Source organism: Crocodylus siamensis, chromosome 11 (assembly GCF_052110815.1).
Source record: "Crocodylus siamensis isolate JL-2025a chromosome 11, ASM5211081v1, whole genome shotgun sequence".
Classification (NCBI taxonomy): domain Eukaryota; kingdom Metazoa; phylum Chordata; order Crocodylia; family Crocodylidae; genus Crocodylus; species Crocodylus siamensis.
Window position 1 is genome coordinate 7,477,575 of NC_143405.1, and position 24,667 is coordinate 7,502,241.

Genomic DNA, 24,667 nt, shown 5'->3' on the forward strand with positions numbered 1-24,667 from the left:
GTACTAATATATTATGTACATTATAAAACATACACCAAAAATAGAAATTAAAAAAGGATGAGATAAAAAATAAATATAAATAAAAGTTCTAATATTTTCTTCCCGCACCCCAGTGGATCGTCTTGCGCACCCTACTTTGGAGATCACTGCTTTAGACCCTCTCACTGGTTTTGGAAAGAGCAGGGTTCTTTATAGGCTCACTCCATATGATGACCTTGGGTCTCAATTTGACTCACCCTTCTTAAAAGATGGCACATGCTCATTATGCTATAAATAATACAGTGTGCAATTATAAACAAAAGGTTAAGCATTTCTCTAATGGATGGTATCGTCTGTATGATAAGGTCATTCAGCTTTAAGGTGTAACAACAAAAAAGAAGTGACTAGAGAGTATCACACCCTAACGGCATGAACTGGGGGAGCGAAGGTTGCTCCCAGTGTATCAGGTATTCGGGTTTCAAGTGTTGTGTTCGGTTCCAGACAAGTGGCTGGATCTGTTCCCAAGAGAGAGTTGCTGTTTCCTAAATCCCCTACTATTTGGATCTTTCCATAGTGAATGAAGGAGCTTGTGTGATAGTCTGTCAGCCTACTCTCACCATGTCGGCACATTTCTGTTGGCACGTCAGTAAAAGTGGTTAGAGCAAAGGACTGGAAGCCAGGACCATGAGGTTCTGTTGCTGCCTCTGCAGCCAGCCTGGTGGGTGACGTGAGATGCATCTTTTAACTTCTCTTTGCCTCATTTTCTCCCTTAATTCTTGTCTTCCTCGCAGCAGGGCTACAAGGCTTAATTTAACCGTGATTACAAAGTGCTTGGAGCTCCAAAGATGGAAGGTGCCAGAGACTTGCAAAGCATAATAGCTGAGCCTTGCCATTGTGTGTTGCTGCGCACTGCATGTTTGATGCTGTGGTTTTGACACGCACATTTTTTAAGGGGCTCAGCACATACAGAAGCCTTGAGACGTTAGATAGTTCTCACTCACTGGTCAAATCCTCAGGCTTATGCTGCTGAACTTACTGGCAGTTCCATGTGGTAGGGAGATACTGTTGTTCCCAGGATACAGGTGAGGAAACTGAGGCTCAGAGCAGTTTTGTGGCCTGGACAAAGTCACTCATCAGGCAGCAGAGGGGACGGGAATACAGAATTCAGGTGTCATGGCTCCTGCTGCCATGCTCATCCTCTAGACCATGCTATTGGAAATACGCCGTGACAAAAGGAAACCACTAAACGGGCTTGGTTGTGTACGGATCCCTGCCCGTGTCTGTGTGCACGCGCTGTGACTCGTGTGTGTGCACGTGCACATTCTGATCACGGAGCCTAGAAGCTGTGAACTCTTAATGACCGTTGTGAGGAAATGCAAGCAGAGAGTCATGAAACGTTTTCACGTGATGCATCCGCCCTTTGCCTTGTCCAAGGGCTATACCTACCCCCCCCGCCCTTCTTATTCTGCTATATGCATATGCAAATTTTTCCACTACTGACTGGCTTCTCTAAACTCCCTTCTTCCTCCCCTTCCCAGCCAAGAATCATGAATAATTAACATGGCAGCTGGCTCTTGCCTTCATGGCAGACAATCAATTGGAAACAGTGCCAGGGATGCAATTGTTTCCCTTTTTTGCATTCTCTGACCTAGTCAATGTTAATAACCAGTGCTTGATGGCAGGCTGCTTGCAAGTGGAGCATGGCTCCCTGCCCACCCACTCCTCACATCCTCCCTTGGCCCTGTCTTCTTGAAGCTGAAAAACACCTCGGTGAAGATGTTGCAGTTCAAACGATAGATCAATCAGCCACTGGCAGGGAGGAGGAATAAGTATCTCAGGAAGTGATCATTTGGGCACTGACCCTCATCTGGGGAGATGCTCAGCACCCTCTGCTCCTGTGGGACTCGAAGGTGGCTGGGGCCTCTCCAGACTCCAATTTTAGATTGAGGCAACCACAAGAAATGCTGGGCAGATTGCGTTTACTGGCCAACATCTTTGTGATTACAGAGGAGGATGCGAGCATTGCTTTTCCCCTTCAAGATTTCCATCTTGCAGCCAAAGATGGAGTGTTGCACCCTTACCCCCGTCTCCTCGTGTGTCGGGAGAGATGAAAGGTCATTGATAGGGAGCCTGTATAAGATGCTTCACTACTGTCTTCCTATTTGTGCTTGCCCTCACCCCACAGCTGGCAAGCAGCTCTTGTCGGGCAGCAGGAGTGGTTGGGACTGCCCGTCCCACTGAAGCTTTCTCCACTTGCGGAGCAGGTTAGTTAAGGCCAGGCTCAGGGTTTAGCATCCAGAGCTGGGCGCTGCTCTTCTTCTCCGTCTTTGCTTTGATACCTCCCTGCTCTCTTGCATTTGAGTATCTCCTAGTCCTCCATTAAACAGCAGGACTAATATTTGTCACACATGCTTCATTTCCTCTCCAGCTTCCACGCCAGGAGGAAAAGAAAGACACAAGTGTTGAGAAGGATGGGCCACATTCTACACAGGTGCAAACCTGGCCTCTGCCAAAATCAAATTACCTTAAGCTTTCACTGGGCTGATGAGGAGCAGAATCTCCCCCAGGCCTTTTCTTCCACACCAGCATTGCCTCTAAGCTGCTGGTGTGCACAGGCGTGCTCATGCCACGCTGCCAGGCACAGCTGCACATGCCACATAGCTTAGAGGGAACGCTGTTCCACACCTTTTGAGGTGCTGCCTTGCTAGTGGTGCTGCCAGCTCTCATGATATTCAGTCTTTTCTTCTTAAAGCCCCAGCTCCTGGAGCCCTGGGATTAGAAGAGATTCTCAGAGCCCGCTGAAAACCAGCTTTCAATTTCTAGTCTTTGTGACAGCAGAGTAAAGCTGGGAAGCGTATCTTCAGTGCCCCCTTCAAGGTTAAAAAGCCAGAAGGCAAAGATAACCCACACCCAAGTGTGTCCGTTCACCTCTCCCAGGAGGATGTTTTCAGACCTCCAGCAGGTTATGATAGCTGAACATCTAGCCCATGTTGTCTGTTTCTATTTAAGCCCATCTCATGATTTTGGGGTAGAGGGGGAGGGGTCCTGGTTTTTAGAGGTTTTGGGTTGTCAGTATTATTGGGTCTGGCCTCTGGAAAGGCCCCACGAAAGACATGATACCAGCTAGCCACCAACATTTCTGTTCTCCTGGGATACTGGCAGCCTCTTACCCCTGCAGAACTGTTGGAAGTGCGGTGAGCCCTTGTAAGAGCAGGATGGTTGGGGTCCAGGCTGTTGCCGTGCTGTGAAAGTGGACTCGATAGCTTTATGGGAGTGAAATAGCCAGTGGGCCAAATGCAGAACGGGCACAGCTCTCTTTTCCCAAGAATGATACCTGCTTAGAGCAATCCTGTCCTTTTGTCACAGTAAGTTTATGGAGCGAGAACAAAGCATTGCAGTTTTATGAACGTTTTAGCTGGGTCGTGGTTCATGTAGGCACCTTCTCCAGCAGGATGGGGCCTGGGCAGCGCTAAGCATTCTCTTGGAAAACACTGGTGGTCCCTTGTTGTTCGGATGTCCCTGAAAGACTCGCAGCACAGAAGTAAGAGAGGGGTGCAAAGGACTTGCCTTATTGTCTTCTCATCGATTGGGAAAAGGAGTTCGCTTTACTCAGTAAACAGAGCTTTGATGGATTCCCAGGGTCCTTCCAGGAGCTGATCTGGTAAAATGACATTTTTATTACTGTTCATAAACTCCAATCTCCGGCTGCTGGTGAGCGATTAGACTTAAGCTGTGGGCAAACTTGCTGGTCCAGTGGCTCAACAAGCAAGGGCAGGGGAGGTTAGCGTGTAGAGCTTGCTGCTGTCAGGGATACAAGAGGGAGGTGCAGGCACTGGTCAGAGTGGGAGGTGGGAATGGGAGATGTTGTGAGCAGAGCAGTAGCAGGAAGGGTTTAGGGAGCGCATTTGAATGATAGTGGAAGAATTTTCTTCTTAACAGTCCTCCTTTTTTCCCCAAAGCAAAGAGGAAATGACTGCAGCCTGATGCTTGCAGCTGGCATTGTGGGATAGGTGCAGGAGCGGCTGCAGTGTTGCCATGAGCACGTTCTCCTCTTCAGAGCAGTGAGCCCTAAGGAAGGCACTTACTGGGGTAAAGAGATGGAGGAAATGTAGAGGCTATTATTTTTCCCCTTTTGAAAAGGCGAGCTCTGTTCTCAGCATGGTGGCGAGACCAGAAACCCACCCGTCTTTCAGATGCTTACAAGGGACTAGCTGAAAACTGGTGAAAAATTCATGGGCTCCTGGGATTACGATATCAAAGGACTCTTCCTCCCTCCCCCACACACCTGACCCCTGTATATCCTCTCTTCATCCTTCTCACCTCCCTTGCTTTCCCTGTCTGGTCTGCTAGCTGCTGAAGTCAACACCACAAGTCATGAGCAGCGCTAAGAGCCCCACCTCACCTGACAAAAAGGGACCGCATTTGAGAGAGGCAAAGTTGCATAAAACCAGCTCCTGACCCCTCTCCCCAGCCTTTTTCGTCTCCGATCACTCCAGTCACACCCTTCCCATGTCTTTAATGTGCTGAACACTCCCAGCAACTGCTGATGAAAGGATGTCCTGCATGCCCAGACAACATCCTTGCAGCCAGAACAGCTGAATGCTCCAAATGCAAAGCGCAACAAAAATAACATGATGCTCTCTTTCTCTCGTTCTGTCTCTTCCCAGCCCTGCAGTCTTTCCTTCGTGCATATACCACCTACCCCAAGAGCCTAAAGCACATCTTCCACATCAAAGCCCTCCACCTGGGCCATGTTGCCAAGACCTTTGGCCTGAGAGACGCTCCCCAGAACCTCAGTACCTCCGTGGCTGCCACCTCCAAGAAGAAAACTAAACTCAGGCCACAAAGGTAGGAAGGCTTCTCTCTGCAAAGCGAGGGTCATGCACCGAGTGCTGCATTGTGTGCTTTCTGCTGAGGGATCTGAAAACGGGGAGAACACCGGGATAAAGGTTGGGGTTGAACGCTTTGGGGTGGGGGAGTGAAAGCTGTGTTGAGTCGAGAGGGCTGGCATTTGGATCTTGCTTCATTTACTTGTGCTTTGGTAACGGCCATCTAGGCTGGGGGCTGGGTTTCTGATTTATCATCCAAACCTCATTTCTAGTGAGTGGCTCCTAGAAAAATCATTTCCTGTTACCAGTTTTCAGAGACAGCTTTGAGGACTTAAGGAGGCCGTTAGGTAACCCGGTAGCACTGCTGGGGTCTCTCAGTGAATAGGCGGCACCCTGGCCTTCGGCCACCTGCTGAGAAGCTGAACTCCAGGGCCCGGCCCTTTATTTTTCCCCCCCGTGCACTCGCTTGCATGGAATTGAGACCCCAAGAGCTACATCTGTCCCAGCTCAAAGTCAACCTGTGCTGAGGAGCTGCTGTCTCGTGTCTCCCCACGTCAGGCTCACACGACTGTTCTGCCTCCAGGGTTGCCTTCTCTAGGACATGGCCCCACACTCCTGACGGCATGCGGGAGAGAATAGGATCCATTTGAAGCACTCCTTGGAAGGCATTCCCAGGTCACCAGGTTGTGTGGAGCAGTCGCTCTGCTTTGCTTGTGCCTTTTCATACAGTGCAAGCGCGGTATTCCAGATTACCCTTTCTCAAGTGAGTCCTCCTGGCATTCAGGAGTTGAGCCCGGGGCTTTTCCACAAGCTCAGAAGTAATTGTCCTGTAGTGTCTCCCCTGACCTACTTGAAGATAGTCCATTCCCATTGTTGCTGAGTTTTGGTACACCATGTTCTCTAGAAGAGCGCAGGCACCAAGGGGAGAGGAGGGAGGCAGACACATCTGCTTCTTAGAGTTTGAGAAGTGAACGTCTTATCCATGCCTTGCATGGTCATGTTAGCTTTTGTTGACCTCGGTGCTCTGCTGCTGCATCCTCTGCCTCCTCTCTGGCCTGGGCAAATACAATCTTCTTCCCCCTCAAATCTAGTCAGTATGACTGCTGCAGAAAGTATCTTCCTGGCTCATCTTTTCAACCTCTTTTTCCATAGTAGCATCAAGCACAAGAGACTTGACTTCACTCTATAGGGGCCTTCATGGCCTTTCTCTGCCTGGCTTACTTCTATAGCACTTCTTCTGTGCTATAGACTCCTGCTGCCATCCTGCCCACAACACCGAGGATTGCTTCTTTGCAGGTTTTCCAACAAGCAGGCTGGTCTTTATGCATGGAACTCCTCATCCCTGTAAAGAAAAACAAAATACAGCAGCCTTTAACTCTCACGTTGAAACCTTTTTGTGCCATGATGCCTATAGAATGGAAGGCATCTGGCATCCTCTGTCTAATGCTTATCCCACCTGTCTCGCTGCTGCCTAGTGCTCCTCCCATCTTTCCTGTCTACCTCCTATCTCAACTTAAATTGCAAGCTCTTTGATAGCTGCCCATTTCTTACAAGTATGTACAGCACCCGGCATGACAGGGCCTGGACCTCGAGTCGTTAAGGCAAGGAGCATGTCATTGTCATCATTATCTTCAAACCAGTAGGTTGGGATTTGGGACTTTCAAGTTCTGTTCACTGCTCTGCTGCTGCAGGACTTGGGCTTCAAGGATGTGGCAAAAGTCAGGACATATCTGTGCCATCTCAGTGCTCACCTCCTAAAAAATGCACCTGCATTAAGCCAGTGCAGAACATGTGCCAAGACACACGTCGAAGACGGAGAGCCTGAGAATAGTCCTGGGTGTGCTTTCAGCACTGCTGTAAGATATCTTTTCTGTCTCATCATCAGGCATTGGCATGTGCTGGGAAGGAGCAAGCTGAAGGGGCCGTGCCTTGCTGCAATGATCCTGGCATGGCACAGAGGTAGGGTAGACATGCCCTTAGGCATCTCGACAACTGACTGATTCTCAGCAGCACTGAATACCCACGGGGCCCGGTGTATTCGGTCAGCTGGCGGTCGGGCTACCCAAGTGCCTTACAGATAGATTTGTGTGCGTTATGTCCGGCACCCAGAGCCAAACAGCTAGTGGCGTAAGTGTGCAGTGTCACTGAGAGTCTCTAGTCCTACACCCATTAACACCAGCTGAGCCTCTGGCCACCAGATCTGAAAATTTTGGCCTGAGTTTCTCCATGTCAGGTGGTAAAATGAGGACAGTGATGAAGACACTACCCTGCTTCAGAGAAGTGTGAGAGGGTTTTAAATAACTGTAGCAGACTTGGCCATGCTCAGGGGTAAGAGGTTCTTGTAGTTAGTAATGTGGACCCGTTATTATTGAGCAAGGTCCAGAGCAGTGCTGTACACTGCAGTTCCTATTGTTCGTCATCTTTCACGGTTTCCCTCTTGGTCGTGCTATGAGGAGTCTCACTGCTGCTACCACTGAGATTGTATCAGTGTAGTTAGGGCAGTACAACTTTTGGGTGTAGACAGGAGCTAAATTGGGGAAGCTTCAATTCTCATATGACCAACTGAAGCCATTCTGAGCTCGGTGTTTAGGGGACCCAAGGCCCATGAGGCTGTCTTTGACTTGGCATGAAAGGGAGACCCGAAGCACTTTGCTTGCACAAAAAAACAGGACCCCTCGTTCTGAAACAAGGAAGACGGGGAGCCTCTCTCCTGCTCGGTATGCACAACACAACTCCTTCGCAATAGGCAGTTGCCATTATTGCTCCTTTAATTTAAAGAGAAGGCAAGCCTTTCTGTCTCGTTTCAGTCCGTTTGGACTTTTCTTATAATTGTTGCTGCAAATGCTGTTAGCAAGTGAGGGCTGTTCAATTACCGCGTTAATCCACAGACCGGTCGTAGGCCTGTGACATCTCCAGCTCCTGCACAGCGCCCGGGAAAGAAAAAAAAGGCAGCAGCAGAGGAAAGGGTTTAAAAAAAAAAAGTTGGAGACAGCATTGTCCTTGCTTTGAGAAGCCACCAGGGATAGGCCAGTACTCTGCCTCCTGCTTCAGCTGACCCTCACCAGCAGATGGGCAACAGGACGGGAATGCCCCTGTGAGCCGGGGATTTAACAGGGCTTTATTTCAGGAAGAATAGCCTGATTAGCCGATAAAGAGCATGTAAGATGGTATGGGGCGGGCTTTGATGTCTTGCTGGCCCAGCAGGGAGCCAAGCAATGACTGACAGCAGCGTGTCACAGGATTACTCGGCCTGTGACAATGCTCCTCTCTGTTCCCGTGATGTCGCTACTCCGTTCCGGCTACTTTTTCTGTTGTTATGTGCCTTTTTTAGACAGCATTCCTCCTCCTCCTCCTCCAGCCCTGCGTCCCATTGTATGTGGCACAGACAGGCTCGAGATACAGTAGGTAGTTTGTGCAGGGAGCTGCGGGGAAAGGTGTTGGAACAAATGGCATCAGAGTGACTTTAAAGCTCATTTGCACATGGATCGTATAATTGCGGGTCAGGGAGAGCGGACAACTTTACACAGGTCAGTCACGGCTCAGACTCCAGATTTCAAAATTGGAGCATCTGGAAAGTAAAGACCCTGCAAAACTGTCAGCGTTGCACTGAGCAACAATTGTTCTTGCATGTGGAAGCTTGCGTCCTTAGTAACTTTGTAAGGGAGGAGGAGAGAGAATATATTTGAATTTTAGTTAAAGTCTAGGGGGGGAGGAATAATGAAAATAGACTTAAATTCATCACACATCAGCATTAATTCAGGATAATACTGTTACTTTCCACAGGCTTATTCTGGATTTATACTGACATAGTAGAGAGCAGAATTGGGCCTATTTTTTTTTTTTAAAAGCACAATTTTTTTTTTAATTGTTGAATGGAAGCTTTAGATAATGAACCTGATGAAGGGCCTTTGGTGCTCGAAAGCTTGTCTGACCCCTCTCGCATTAGTCTAATAAAAGCTATTGCCTCACCTCTGAAATCCAGCCTGAAATAATAGCAGCAGAGTCACTAAACAATTCCTTTTAACAGCATTTATCACTGTGCTTCCACTACGAGCATTGTTTGTCGTGTGGTAATTACACATTGGGTCCAAACATGCGATACTTTCCTTTTTCTTTAATTGCTCTGCAAACTAAAGCACCGTCTCTCACCACCTGCACAGAGGAGAAAGAACAAGGAGCCCCGGTCAAAAGAAAGAAAGAGAGGAGTAAAACACAGGTGAAAGGGTCATCACACATCCTTTTAAAGAGGACAAAGAAAACTTTTCTTTTTTTTTTTTTTTTCCAAACCTCCCTCATTACCCCCCCACCCTTGTAGAGAGTCTTGTTGAGGAAGCCAAAAGCTGATGACTGGGCAGCCAGGTGTGTGTTTTGTGTTAAATACTGAAACACCCCAGCCTTCCCTTTGCGCTACAAGTACGCATGCCGCCTCATTCTCCCTGCTGCTCCTCAGGAGGGGTGCACGTAAACAGGATGATCCCTGTATCAATTGTTGCGAGACTGCCATCCTCCGAAGCAAAGTGCCCTTAAACAAGTGCTTGAACGGTGCAGAGCTTCATTTCTATGGGCATTCTAGAGGTGTTGGCTATTTTCTTCTTTCAGGGATTTATGGGACTCCTGGTGACTGGATATCATTAAATCCAAAGAATTAACAAAGCTTCAGAGAGGGAATGGGACATTTGTATGGCTAACACCAGTACTCTGAATGGCCATCATTAATGGGATGGAGGGAGAAAGAAGAGTTTGGGAATGGAGCAGAAAATCATCCTGCTTCACCGTCTAAGATGAAAGCTGACTATTGTAGACAAGGAGGAAACTGTGATGGGGGTGGATGTACATGACAGCTGCTTGCTGCGGCATGTTTTACCTTCCCCAAAGCGTCCTGGTGTTGGCTGCTGTCAGAGGCAGGGTGTCGAGCTAGATGGGCCCTGGGTCTGATCCGCCTTGGCAGCTCTTGTGTTCCTCTGGGCTGGAACGCTGTTTCTTCTCCATTCGGTTATTTGATCTCCAGGAGGGCGTGTGCGTAGCGCACACGGGACAGTGTGCTGCCACCTGGTTCTCAATCTGGGATTCGAATCCTCTGCTTCTCTGGAGCCATTTTGTTAGTGACAGAAGTATAACGGTGTGCTTCCAAGTCAGTTATATTGCTTGTACTTAACTGTTAAGGTTGACATGCAGGTATTGTCTGTTGAGGGAAGCCAGGCCATGCTAAAGGAACTGGAAGAGGATGAAGAACCCTAGGCCTTACCAGATCAGCCCCTCAATCCACGAGGCCTGACTCACAGACGCCTTAATCAGCTGTAACATGTGGTTCTAAAACACATTGAGCTGCTGGGATGAGAGGAGAAAGCATTGTCACCGTGGCCTGGGGCAGTGTCTCTTCATTGTAGGACACAGACGGGGAAGGGCAGCCTCATGGATCCAGGCATTGTCTTGCCATTCAGGAGACCCAAGTTTCATTTCCTGTTCAGCTACAGATTTCCAGTGTGACCTTGGACAAGTCACTGTCTCGGTGCCTGAGCTCCCCATCTCTACAGTAAAGAGAACACCCCACAGGGGTGATGTGAGGATAAATATGCTAAGAAGAATTTAATACGCTCGGCTCTTGTGCAAATGGGGACTGTGGTCTCTAGGTAGGTGCCGGTGCAGTCATCAGCCGTGCAGACTCATACGATGCCTAGCACGTTGGCAGCCTGAAGAGCCACTTGACCAGTAGGTCTGTGACTCTTCTTCCATGATAAGGGTCCAGTCTGAGGACGTGCTCAGTTCCTTCAGCCTCTGTTGCCGTCAGTGCAAGCAGAGGGTGGTCAGCGCCTCTGTAGATCAGGCTGTAGGTCCGTGTCTGTGTTAGGAACTTCAGGGCCTGTTCTTCAGCAAAGGTACATCTGTCCCCGTGCTACCAGAGAGGAAGTCTTGAGTACAGACTATGATCAGGTTCTTTATGCCACGGTCACGTGAAAACCATTTCAGAATTAGACGCATAGGAAAATGCCTACACTGAGAAACCGCAGTCAGCTGGGCTTTCTTCTGCTCTCCCTCTTCACATTTTAACATCCAAGTTGTGATGCAGTTGTTCTGGATGTTGGCACAGACTGTTTAGCAGCCAGTTGTACCAACACTTTCTGGAGAGAGGAACAGGCTCTTAACAATTACTCTGCAGCATTCTCCTGACTTCCAGTACCCTAAAATCATTGGAGGGAATGGGCAAGGGGAGCCAGTGGACGCATCCAGTGGTAACTTTTTTTTTTTGTATCCTTTGAACTCTCCCTTGGCACTGGCAATCTTGAAAAGACAGATGCCTCTTAAAAAATGGGGGGGAGGTTATATAGCAAGGTTGCAGCTGTATCTCCCTGCAAAGCAATTGTCTCATCATTAGAAGCAGCTTGCCTGCCAATTTTTATGTGACATTTACAGCTTTTTTAATATCACTTAATTAGTCAAAGGCAAATCTGGAGTTCTTCCCACTAGGAATATTCACTTTGTTTGTTTGAGTCTCTGTAGAAGGACAAACTGGGCTGAATATAAGGTTCAAGAGGGAGGCTGGTACCATGCTCAGAAATTCATAGGGCTCCAGAAACAATTACCAGGAGAGGAGTTGGTCTGTGAAAACAAGCACACAGTTACAGAACGCATCTCAAGCGAGACAGGCAAGCTCTGCTTCCAGCATCCTGGCATTCGGAGATCCAAGGAAGCTTTATCACAGTAAAGATCACCAGATCATGGCATGCTGAAGAGCTTCCCTTTGGATGTCTATCATCTCCTGCCACCGCCAGGATGTAGAACCTTTGCTTGGTCTTCTGGTGAACTAACGAGGCTCATAAGCAGAGCCAGAAAATCTCAGTGCCCGTTAGGTGCCTGTCAACAGAAATGAACGTTTCTGCTTGAAGCATCTTCTGCCCACTAGGCCAGGAGTGTGTGCAGACAGAAGCATGGACGCTGTGGGAGTACTGCGGTATTTTCATCCCTTTTTCATAGGGAAGAGCTGAGAAGTGAAGGACCTGTCCATTCCCTTCTGCGTAGCTACGGTACAACCGACCGAGATGATGCTGGGGTTGTGTTCTGTATTGGCTGGGCCCTCAGCTTGAAGGCTGCCGTGTGTTGACTGTGTCAGAACATGAGTCGATGCATCTCCTTCATCTTACTAAGCTAGCGGTTGTGTCAGCTGATACCAACGTGCGTGAGCCATCTGTTGACTTGTAAGGAGCCTATGATTGCTGATGAATTCCTTGCCCCCCAAAAATGGGTTGCATTGGCTACAGATGGCTCATCCAATGCGATAGGTAGAGAAGGCAGGTGTTGAAACAGCCTTGGCCCAGAGGCATCCCAGCCGTGTTGCCTGGCACCATTTCAACGGCGGGATGGGACTAGCGGTTGGAGAGGCTGTCAGGCAGATTGATGGCACAGTCCACATGGTAGTGTTTTCTGATAAATGATGCAGTCCACTGCATTCTTCTCCAAAGACACACCACGCGTCCTAGGTCCGCGCCGCACAGCTCCTAATGCTCCTCTTTCTTCAGCTGGAGCAGTTGTGGATACACCTTGGGTTACTGCCTCCCAGGTGAGCTGGTTAAAAGGTCATTTGCACTTGTCTTGCTGTATTGCACCAGTGATTCACGCAGCGAAGGACAAAGAGCAGGCAGGACCAGGTTGCAAGGAACTCACCGATAGCAAGTATGCTCACAGTTTGGAGACTACAGGGATCATCTAAGGCAGGCTTGTCCAACATACGGCCCGTGGGCCGCCATGCAACCCTCCAAGCTGTTTTCTGAGACCCGAGGTGCTGTGATGGGAAACGAAAGTAAATACTGTACTTCCGTTTTAGGGGGGTGATGTGATACCGCTTCCTGTGAGGTCTTTGAATGTGGCTCGCCGGCTCACTGGGTGATAAACAGTTTATGATCTGGCCCCACGTTCAAAAAGGTCGGACACCCTTGATCTAAGGGGTTGTTTGTAGTTGTCGGATTTCCATTATGACTGAGAAGCGGGAGTGCCCTCCCAAACGCGTGCCCTTGAATTCTTCTGACACTTGGGGAGGCTTGGACCCAAGTTGGACTTTGTCCTGAATGAGGCAAAAGTCCAGGTGAAATGTAGCACAGCAGCTTGAAAATGAAGCAAGGCTTCAGATACATTTTTGTTCTCTTTTCTATGTCAGTATTGCTCGGGCCTTTCAAACGACAAGTGGTGGACAGTCTAAAAACCTAGAAGCGTATTTTACATATCATCTCAAATGTAACATGACAGAAGTAGCCTTCTGTGTCAGGTATGCAGCACTTTGATGCACAAGTATAGAACCAGAGAGGGAGTTTTGGAGTCGCTGTACAACACACAACTCCAGGAGTCAGTGACAACAAAGCAGGTTGTACAAAGCATGTGCCACAGAGATCACAGCATTGCAAGACAAATAGAAATCTGGAGTGGGGAGGGAGGAGTTCAAAAGCGTCTCTGTGATTTAGGAGCACGAGTCTCATCTGGGCACATTAATTTCCTGAATTACTTGGGCACTGTTTTGCATCTCACCCCTGGCTTCTTAAATTATAATCTTAGATTGTAAATGCTTTGGGAATCACCTTCCTGTATGCAGACAGACAGCATGTAACCTTGCTTGTATTGTGGTAGCACCTAGGAGGTCTTCTGCCAACAATCAGGGAACGTTATTCTTTGTACATCACTCAGATAAGCCCTCACTAAATGTATGGTAAAGCTGACACTCAAACCTTTGCTAACAGGAACATAAGAATATCAGTGATAAGCAAGAAGTTGGCAGTCTCTTGCCAAGCTGTGTTCCCTGCCTGTTTCTCAAGTTCTCATGTCTCTTTTATTTTAACTTTTATCCAGCCACTGCTTGGTTTCCAGCAGGATCCCATTCATCTGAGTCCTGACTAACCAAATTGCCTCTTGTTTGAAGCATAGTCAAGGCCCCCAGGCACCCGTGCTTGGACTTCAGTCCCTCTGCCATTTCCCGAAATGCTGCGCATCCCAGGAAAGCCTTGTGAATCAAAAGGATCTAAACCAAAAGATAACTGTGCAGGTTGTCAGGGGGATCCAGAGGGCTTCTCTATAGTGGGCTTCTCTAAGGAGCAAGTGGCAGCTCTGTGCAGTTAGGGCTTATCTACATGGGGCGAAGAGTCCCTGGTAAATTAAGATGTAAACTTACAGAGTGCTGGATCTTCTGCATGAATTCTGTGCTAGGAGTGTAACAGTGATGCTGTAGCCGTGGTGGTCCAGAAATTATATGAGAGGCAAGGATTTCTTGGGTGGTATCTAAGAATATGATTTGTCCAAAAAAAGGTATCACCGGAAGAAATCCTTGCCTCTCACATGAACTCTGTGCTGACACTCGTAGCTCACACTAAGTGCACGGCAGCTGAATTCCACTTAGGTGTAGCCAGATACAACAGTTAAATGGGTGTTAAGGGGAGAGGGGAACAAACACGGTTCAGATGAAGCTGCTGGAGCTGTTTTGTCTGTCTGGTCTGTCCTGTGATAAGTGAAAGTTGAACTGCAGTAATTTGATTATGTGTTTTTCATTCTCTGTAAATTATTGTGCTTTGGCTTTGCTTATTGTAGGTTAAGAGCGGACAGATGAAGGTTTCAACAGATCAGCCAACTCAGGCTCACAAGTGATATAATCATTTCGTTCACATGCAGTCGTAGAAAGGCAAAGGTAATCACAGCATCCATGTGCAGATTAGTGTCTAGTGTGCTGTACGTTCACACTTCCTGGCATAGACAGCGCTTATGGGCTTTGTTTTGTAACAATTCTTTAAGCCTGAAGGGGACAGTAAAGCCTCTACCCAGTTCAGCAGCTCTTTTCTGTCTTCCATTTGAAATGGGAAAAGCTTTGAGGATGGTGATAAGCAAGTTTTCATGGAAAACATTGGGGTGGAGAGACTTGCCTTGTTAGATTCCCATCCTCTTAGTCCTCCTGTAGAAAGTCTTGGGAATTCACTCATGTCATCTCTCCCTCTTGATTCTACACAGTTGTTTCTACTTTGCATTATCATGAATTGGAGGCTATGACTTCAGGGTTGAGAATAAGCTGTGAAAGCAATGACGTCTTCAGAATGAAAGCCATGCACCCATTTGTCCTTCTCAATAGTGAGTGGGAGATGTGCAGAAATGAAACAGAAGTGGAATAGTTGCTGGGTGCTTTTCTCTCCGTTCTTCCACTGTGATTTCTTCCCCAGAGTTGCCTGTGAGGTCTTGGGAGATGCTAAAATGTTCATACATCCCGTTGGTGCAAAAACAGCAGCGCCAGTTCTTCCTTGTTCTCAGCTACGTTACATCTCATTTCTTGTTAGAGGTTTCCCTGATTTTCCTTTCTCTTGGCATTTTGCTATTACTGGCCTTGGAGTCCAGGTGATGGTATCAAATGGCCGTGATGGTGCGAAAGCGGTAAATCCAGCTTGGTAGGTTCTCCTGAATGTTTCAAAGTTTGGGTTGTGTTCCTTGCACCGAGCAGTGGTGTGAGGGCTTCAGAACAGTTAGTCAAAGAGTTGAAGAGTCAGACTGGTCCAGGGACAGCAGTGGGTTTCACTTGGGGTTGTGATGGGACAAAAGCATCGGTACCCCTTACTGAGCAGTCTGCCCAGCCTGATCCCCTGACTGCCCTGGGGACAGCAACTCTTGGATTGGGGTGGGAAGAATCTGGATAATTTAAAAGCAGGAGAAAATTATGGGGAGAAAAGACCGTTGCCTCATTTGTCCTCCCTAGGCTGCTGGTTTTTTTCCTGGTCTCCTTCTCCAGGCTCACCCCTGCCCTGCTTTTCATGTGTTTCCTGATCTGTTGGTTCTGCAGTCTCTGTAGCAATTCCTGGAATGAAAAAGCACAAGGCGTGGAGGGGCTGCCCCCCTGAGTCCCCGTTCCAACACCAGGGACTTAGTTGAGAACTCAGCAGTGTGCAGAGAGTGGGCATCCCTCTGTCATGTGCTCTGGTGGGATTGCCCACATGAACGCCCGCTGAACTCCGTGTTTGGAGAGATGCAGGAATTGCTTGAACAAAATCACTCCAGAGGGGTGGGACCCTGAGGAGGACCACAGAGCTCTTCCTCTTTTGAAACCTGGTGATACCTGGGCTCATTCCTCTCTGCCCAGGGTAGAACAAATCCACTTTTGGCTGTTTTCCTTGCTCCCTTTATTGCCTCTCTGCAGAGGCTCCTGGTGCCCTGTTCTCTGCGGCTGCAGTTTAATTACAGGTGCGCACCCGCAGCTTTAACTTTGGCCTTTTCTTCCTACCTCTGTGTGTGTCTGCAGGGGGAGGTTTCTCAGCTGACACCAGGCAATTACTGGCTTCTCTGCCTTTCTCCTTTCCCTCCCTGCTGCCCAAACTCACCTTTGTCCCCACCCTGCTAATGAGGTGATTAGAGAGATTCTGGAGTGACCTTGATCTTACCCTGCACTTGGGTCACCTGGCAACACTAAAAGCATCTTCTCTCAGGCATCTAACAAAAAAGAGCAGTCTCCCAGGATGTGCCCCACAGCAGTGTTAGGACTCTTCCTGGATTTTGGCCCTGACACTGGAAATCGGTGAGGAATTGCACCCTCTAAGCAGATGGGGGAAGATGAAAGTGAAAACTGTCCAGTTAGTCTCTCTCTTCTAATGTCACTTCACATCCTTCTTGGTTGGAAATAGCCCAGAGATCAGATTAAAATAGGAGTCCAGGAATTTTTTGACCCACAGTCAGACGTGTCGCCAACCGGCCGGAGGGCCGCACCCAGAGAGCGGCGGTGACGGGGCATGTTCGACCTGGAGGGACGTGGGCAGTGGGGTCCCCCAGGGCTCGGTCCTCGGGCCCGCACTGTTCAACATCTTCATCAGTGACTTGGACGAGGGGGTAAAAAGCACCTGTTCAAATTTGCTGATGACACTAAGATGTGGGGGATGTGGGCACGCTGGAAGGGAGGAATAGGCTGCAATCGGACCTAGACAGGTCACAGGGGTGGGCGGAGGAGAACAGGATGAGATTCAACACCGACAAGTGCAAGGTGCTGCACCTGGGGAGGAAGAACCGGCACCATACCTACAGGCTGGGGAACTCCCTTCTCATCAGGGCAGAGGCAGAAAAGGATCTTGGAGTCATCATTGATGCCAAGATGAACATGGGCTGGCAGTGTAAGGACACGGTCAGGAAGGCCAACCGCACCTTGTCGTGCATCCACAGATGCATCTCGAGCAGGGCCAGGGAGGTGATCCTCCCCCTCCATGCGGCACTGGTCAGGCCGCAGCTGGAGTACTGCGTCCAGTTCTGGGCACCGCACTTCAGGAGGGACGTGGACAACATGGAGAGGGTCCAGAGGAGGCCACTCGCATGACCAGGGGGCAGCAGGGCAGGCCCAACGAGGAGAGGCGACGGGACCCGAACCTGTTCAGCCTCCACAAGAGAAGGCCGAGGGGGGATCTAGTGGCCTGTTACAAACTAGTCGGGGGGATCAGCAGGCACTGGGGGGAGTCCCTGTTCCCCCGAGCACCGCCAGGAGTGACCAGGAATAACAGTCACAAGCTGGCAGAGGGTAGATTCAGATTAGACATCAGGAGGCACGACTTCATGGTCAGGGTGGCTAGGATCAGGAGCCAACTTCCAAGAGAAGTGGTGCTGGCTCCTACCCTGGGGGGGCTTTAAGACAAGGCTTGACAATCATCTTGCCGGGGTCGTTTGACCCCAGTACTCTTTCCTGCCATGGCAGGGGGTCATACTTGATGATTTGTTCAGGTCCCTTCCAACCCTAGAAACTATGAAAGAGCTGTCAGTACCAAATGCCTCGGAAGAAGGTACAAGGAAACTTGTAATGCCCAGCTATGGGGTAACTTGGATTTACAGGTTGTAAGGGTGATCCTGTGTTCAGTATATGAGGCTTTGTCTCCCTCTCACATTTTACCTTGTCTAGTGTTATGGAGGTGTGTGTTTTATTATCCATTCACCTATCAGATGTCTCTATGAGCTCTGCTGAAATCCTGAAATTCCAGAGAGTCTGGATGGGCCCAATCCACGTGTTGTGAAATCGTCTTCATGCTCTCACCCCAGGTTATATGTAGCATCCTACCTTGATCGTTAATGGTTGCTTCTGGCATGGGTATTTTAGAAGGAGGAATCAAGCCAGCTCCAGATTTCTTTCCCTGTCCTGAGTGCGATGTGCACTCAGCAGCCTGTAATATATAGACACAAGATTGTAGAAAGACACCTGGACAATCTGTGCCTTTATCCCAACTAAGGGGAACAGATTCTCTCTTGTGTACAAGTCTCTTTGAAGTCTTTCTCCTCACCACAGTCTCAAGTGTCCCAGTCCCCCTCACTGAGCTTTCCCAATACCGCTGAGTAAGAGAAGTATTGTCGGCCCTGTTTTTTCCAGGGGGGAAATGAGGCAAGAGGGATTAAGTGCATTGCCCGAGGATGTACAGAGGAATCTATAGCAGATCCCAAGGACTGATGAAAGATCCCCACGCCCCCAGCCTAGCATCGCAACCGCAAGGCCTCCCACCTTGTTGCCATCTTGATTGTGCTGCCACTGTGGGTAGAGCCCTTGGGATCTCCTTTCTCTCGCAGGTCAGCAGAGGGTCTGGATTTGGACTGGGGCACCTGAGGTCAGGACCTGGTCCAGCCCCCAACCTCCAGCAGATCATCAGTCTTGCTGGTGGCTCTTGCACCTTGCGTATGAGTGGGGCCCTGACTAGCAGTAGCCCTGTAGCACTGTATTTTTCTTCTTTTAGCGATTAGTGTCAGATCCACAGTCCAGCGCCATTGATTTCTGTGGCGCTGGTAACAAGGAGCAACCTCCTTTCCGCAGCATCCCACCTCCTGGTCTGCAGCTGATCGTGGTAGCAGGGGGTATTGATTTACTAATTGAGCGATGATTTCACCTGATTGCTAATAAAGTGTTGAACAACCTTCCCCGCTGAGCTGAAACTCAGCCTGACAGCTACTGGTGGATTACTTGCCCTTAGCAGCAAATAGTTCTCTGTTGTTAAGTAAACTGATCTGTTGCCTGGTAACCCTAAGATGACTGTAGTAAATGCTTGGCGATGTAATGAAAGCGACAGTCAGAAACTTCATCAAGTCACGGAGGAGACTTCGTGAAGAAGGGAAAAGACCGGGCCTACGCCAGCAAAGCAGTGTTGGTCAGGAATAAAGAAGAAACAATCCAGCGCTATGCCAGCAAAACCCCACGTGCAGAGGCAGGCTAACCCCTGCAAAAACGCATCCTGCTGGCTGTGCGGCAAAAGGGAGGTGGTTTAATGAGACCCGCAGACTTGTCTGGCCTGGCCTAAGGTGCGTCTCCACTAGAGGGCTTTGCTGGTCTAGCATTAATGGCAAAGTCTTCGCTCTTCAGACTTGCCATACACAACACCTGGGGTGGATCGGTTTCTTTTCTGGCTCAGTTTCTGGGGTCCCCTTGCCTAGGCTCCTCCATCATGGACCTTGGATCACACAGGGGCCACAGCAGGGTAGGAGTAGGAGTGAAGACAGGAATAGAGCGGCCATTTGAGCCTCACCTTTGAACTTACCCCTTGCTTTTGCAAAGCCCCTCTTCGATACTATTCCCCAAGCCCTCTCCCTTCCTTTTTTTCCTGCTGTAAAACTGTGGGAGGCAGGGGAACTCAGTTCATGGCAGAGCAGAGGAGAGGAGAGGAACTGAGCCATCAGGCCATCCTGATTCCTTGCCAGGTCATATGCGATTTACTGTCACCCCCTGTTCTCTATGCCTACCTGCCACTCTGGCTGTTTCTGACCCTCGTTTGTGGCATCTCCTGGGCAGGGTGGGGCTTTTACTTTTCCAGTGACTCACCCAGCACGATTCTAGACACTTGACAGATCAGATCATGCAAAATACAAGGTGAAGGCCTTCAGCCTTGTGAGGCTTCATGGCCTACCCATGCACCGAGTGCATATCTGTGCCAGGGTGTACAGAGTTTTGATTGTATGCTATCACCCCAGCAAGATGAGTAGATCTGTTCCCACCCACCTTTTTGGAGGGCTTGGGATCTGCTCTGTCTGCTTGTTATTTATGGTGCAGTACGGCCTGCAGGCACCAACTCATGCCAGGGTCCCGTCGTGCTAGGTTCTGTACGAACAGAGCAGAGGGTGCTTTCTGCACTGAGAAGCTCCCAGTCTCCATAGACAAGACAGAGAGGTGGTGGGAGGAGAAACAGAGGGACAGAGAGAGGATGCGGCGTAGCCAAGGTCACAGAGCAGGCCGGTGGCAGGATCTGTGGAGAGAAAGCGCTGAGTGCGCTTGTATATTTATACACAGCAGGTTAGAGTTGCTGGACGATCCATTTTGGAAGTTAGCGGCGAGGCAGGATGCTGTTGCCTTTGCAACAGTCAGTCTGCGGAGAGGAAGCCCACAGGATGGGGAGGGAGGGCCGAGAGTGGCTGGCAGGCTCGTGTCAGAAAGGACTTTTGTTTTTGTTCCTTTTTTTTTTCTTTCAAAGCACAGGGTTTAGCTCTGTTGAAACAAAAATGTTTCTGTTGCTCTGTGGCTTTCAACTGGGGCTCATATCATTTGCAAAGTGCTGTGTCATAGGCTTCATCAGCTTCCCCCCCCACCGGAGCATTTGTACAGATCAAAGCCTCCCTTTTAAAAGCGGCAGGGTATTTTCCCACCTATTTTAACATAATAATATCTAGCCTTGAAAGGAAGCCGCATTTCTGGTAGGGTGCAAATGTCCCTTTCCCAGCCGAGAGGTAAGCATCCCACCCAACTGTGTTCCAGAGGGAAAGAAAGCTAACCCCCCTCTCTTTGCTCTCCTCTGCCCAGGCCCGACCTTCACAAGAGGACCCAAGGCAAACGCCGCCTTGCTGAAATCTTGCGCTCTGAATATTCAAGTGGGATGGACTCTAATGTATCCAAGGTCAAGAGGAAGAAAAGACACGGAAAACCTGGCAACCAGGAAACGCTGAGCTGAACTGGGAGTTTCCAATCCTCCGCTACAAAAACTGGTTCCAGAGAACGCCGGGGACAGGGGACAGAGTGACATGTAAAGCAAACTGACGAGCATCGGGATTTAGCAGAGAATTGTTCAAAGGCTTAAAGCCTTGGGGAGCTGAGCCTTACAGGATGAATGGGACTGAATTCAGACACGTCCTGTTCTCAGCAAAGAATGCTCCGTTCCAATTAAATGCAGCTTCCCGGAGACGCGCTAAGTTTCCAAGTTCTCCGTGACAATTTGCTTTTGTTAGGAAAATTTCAGAGAGGTGAGCTGCAGCGTAGAGGGCAACATACAAGCGCCCAGCCAATAAGTGCACTTCACCTGGGTTGAGAAAGGAACTGAATTCACAGGAGTGATTGTTTTAAAAGCCTGTAGGGACTAATGCCTCTTTTTTTTTTTTTAACCACAGAAAGTTAAATTAACTCAGTGAGTGTTCGCCCCAAGGGCCAGGTATAACCACTCGTCCTCTGCAGGGACCTGTTCATTTCACTCAGGCTCTCCAGAGAGGCAAATGCTGCTCAGTGTGAGCAGAGGTAGCAAAGTCTGACCCTTGTTTGCTTAGTCTGCGTTTAACAAGCATGGGACCCTTTGTCAGCCCTGTACTGTCAGTGGTGCGGATGGCGCTCAAGGTAATGGCAAAGCTCCTATTTACTTGGGGAAAAGGATTTGTTCCTGTCTGTAACCAGACACAGGCCACATGATACAGTTGTGAGTCCTTGCTCAGGCAATCTTTATAAGTAGGACTGGGCCCAAGTCATTGAGGATGAAGCTGTTCTGTGTTGCAAAAAGCATCTCCCATCTCAGCACACTGAAGGCTTTGCAGAGTATTTCTAATGCTTGCCAATAATCCATCATTTTGGAAAGGCGTTACTCCCCCTGAGAAGTGTAGTTAATCAGCCCTTACTGCAGCTCTTTTTAAATATCCATTCCCCCTTTCAGAGCCTTTTCTGGGCTAGTTGACTTTTCTCTCTGTTTCTTCCCTGTTTTTTGCCTTTGAAGCAGGAAGACATCAGTAGCTTGGGCTTTTTCCTTTCTTCATTCCCAGTCAGGTCCTGGTGGGTCTGGGAGTGCTGTGGTGTGCTCCAAGCCAGGCTGTATTTGGGCCTCATTCATCATTACCCTGCACGCAGGCTGGAGCCCGCTTAGCCTCAGTGGAGTTGTACACAGCTTCCCTGCTTTTAATAAGGCCACATATGAAAGCCCACCCCGCTATCAGCTCTGAGTACTGGGCTCACCTCAATCTCTCTTCTCCACTATAACAACTGAGCATCAGGCACGCCTAAAAGGGGAAAAAAAAGCCCTGCCCAGTGTACATACAGCCCTCCCTCTTGAGAGAAGACCAGAGCAGGAACAAACTGCACATGTGACACATGCTGGTTACATCCCCGAGTGCCCAGGCGGATACAGTGGTAGTTCAGAGCGGTATATGAGCTTATGTAGAATAGGAGGCACAGCCTGGCAGAGGGGGCTGTAAGATGTTTGCATATCAGATTGCAGCAATATAAGTGATGGCACATGGTGTTAGGCAAGAAGGAGTCAGGCCATGCAGTGCAGAAAAAGAGGAGCCAATCCAAAAGATTTCTCAGCTGGGTATAACTTTGGAGAACCAGAGTGCGTCTGCCTTTTTCCCTCCCAGGCAATTACTGAACTGCAACTTCCTGGCTTCATGTTTTTCACAGCAGGAGAGGTATTTTTTGGACACTTGAAAAAGACAAATTTAAAAGGGCTTCAGCTATATAACAAACCAAGTGATGGGCAGAGAGTACAAGGGACTGATGAGACGAAAATTAAATAAAAATGTTATTATTATTATTATTTGGTAGGGCAATACGGTTTAAGGCAAATGTCAACTTAAAAAAAGACCCCGAGGATGAAAATGAGTCAGAGAATATGATGCCGAGAGGATAAGCTTGGGAAGAATTGATCTTATGCAGGAGGTAAAAAAAAAAAAAAAAAGTATGACCTTCTCCAAGCTGACTGTCACATAAGAATTAATGGGAACTATTGGTGAATTTATAATAATTGGAAGAAAAAGCCGACAGCGCGTCAGTTAGACTTTAGGAAATCTTTTCGCCCTCTGTATTATTGGGCGTGTAATTCTACAAATGGTTTTGATGAAATAATGAGTGATTACTCTTTTTTTACCTACAGACCTTTCTCTTTAAGGCTCACCATCTTTTACCTGATAGCTCCAGATTAAGAGTGAGTGACTACGGAAGGGAGGAAGGGGGAAATTATCGGAAAATGTTAAAGGCAATGTGTGTATACCGACAGAGAGGCCAGGCCAAGCTTGCCAGAGATGAACTACTGCAGATGTGCAACTTCTGGCTGGCCACTCGCAGGGAGAACTAAATTCTGCCCTCTGTTAGATTTATGCAACCCTGTGGATTACGCTGTCTGGCCACTGTCTGTCTCCTGGTCTGCTTTAGTACTTTCCCACCCAGCTGGCTTAGGAAGGAGGACTTCACAGTTATAAGGTTAATTTTAGCTAAAACTTAAACCACCTTTTCAATAAATCGGTATTGGATTGTCACCGGCATAGAAATCGTAGATTAGTTGCACAAAAGCCTCAGCATAATTCAGCTGCACATGCATCGACTTGGGCCTGGTTTTTAAATTAAGACTAGGAGAAAGGGCTTTATTTTACTGTCGGTTCCTAATTTGATTTCCGAGCAGCGTTCGATTTAAAACCTGATGGCAGGATAAAGTTTCAGCTTTTTAACTTCCTGCTAGTCCTGCCTTTTCTGCACATCCAGAGCTAGCTGCATTTGTGTGCGCTTCCGAGAGCCCTCTTCTTGTCTGACTGCTGGAGTCAGGCATGCTCGCTCTCGGGAAAAGCTCCTGCTCTGTTTCACCCGTGCTCTTGGGTTTGTGTTTACTAAGCTGATCAGCTCCTGGAGACAGGGACCACAGCTCTGTGTCTCAGTCTGTTGTGCTGCACCGAACAATAAAGGCCAAATCCTATCTGCCTTTTAAAGGCTGAAAGGCTCCTGCCAGGGCAGAGGAAGAATGATGGGAGAGAAGAAATGCCACCAGGCAGATAAAGGCTTGAGGGGCTGGGGGTGAGACCTCAGCATGTACCTATGCTGATCTGTCAGACCTTGATCTCTCCAGAGACTTCATACCCCAGGTACCCAGTTATATACACGTACTGATTTCTGTGGGGCAGAATTGGTTCCTGCATCCTTCAGGTTAGACCCATTTTAACCTGTTACATTCTTGCTATCAGGAGAAAGCTGGCATGAAAGAAACCTGATGTTAATGCACCATCCCAGAACGGCTCCGCTCAGCCCCCATATGTTTCAGAGGGGAGCTCCAAGTCCTGTCCCTAATCTGCTATCTTGTTATAGGACTGGGACCTACCTGCACAGTGAGGCACCCCCCCCCCCCACATTGCAGCTTTGCCTCCCAGGTGTTGAGGAATGGTTCTGGTCTTTGACGCTGGTAGAGGGGGCGCTGGGAGGTGTGTACGGCCCCCAGTTGGGAACTCCTCCCAGAAGAGCGCGTTCAGGTCCGAGCACAAGGCGCACCTTAACCTCCCCAGGCGCGATGCCCATCATTAAGGACAAAGCAGCAAAACTCCCCTGTCGGTATAAATTCCCGTTCCTCTGCAACCCTGGGGAGAAGAGAGAAACTCACCGTTTGTTCTGGACTCTATGTTTCAGCATAATTTTGTTCAGTGCTTACATGATAACGTGATAGGTGTCTTAAAATATCTTGGACAGAAGCCAGCTGGAGAGCAGCGACTGCTGATTCATGAGTCGATGTGGGGGTGAGATTCCTTCAGCCACGTTACTGCCTGTGATCGCTCAGTCTCTGCCCTGGTCTCGCTGTTCGGTCCCCAATTGTTGCAGCTTCCTATTGGCATACACAGTGCTGTCTAAGCATCAGTCCCTTTCCCAGCGTTGAGAAAGGGGCAGGCAGGACAGCAACATA

At 48.8% G+C, this 24,667-nt stretch overlaps 1 protein-coding gene across 9 annotated transcripts in view; it reads left to right on the forward strand.

The window, feature by feature from the left end:
- Positions 1 to 24,109, forward strand: part of DDX31 (DEAD-box helicase 31) — a 66,191-nt gene extending 42,082 nt beyond the window's left edge. For 3 of the 9 annotated variants that reach the window (XM_090022713.1, XM_090022714.1, XM_090022719.1), the window contains 2 exons: positions 4,647 to 4,827; positions 20,560 to 24,109. In XM_090022713.1, coding sequence (XP_089878839.1) covers positions 4,647 to 4,827; positions 20,560 to 20,707 — 329 coding nt within the window. In that variant the 3' untranslated portion in view covers positions 20,708 to 24,109. Of the gene's footprint in view, positions 1 to 3,430; positions 3,641 to 4,646; positions 4,828 to 20,559 lie in introns of those variants that run through there. The other 6 variants (XM_090022716.1, XM_090022718.1, XM_090022721.1 and 3 more) reach the window with 3 other exon arrangements.
- Positions 24,110 to 24,667: the final 558 nt, after the last annotated feature.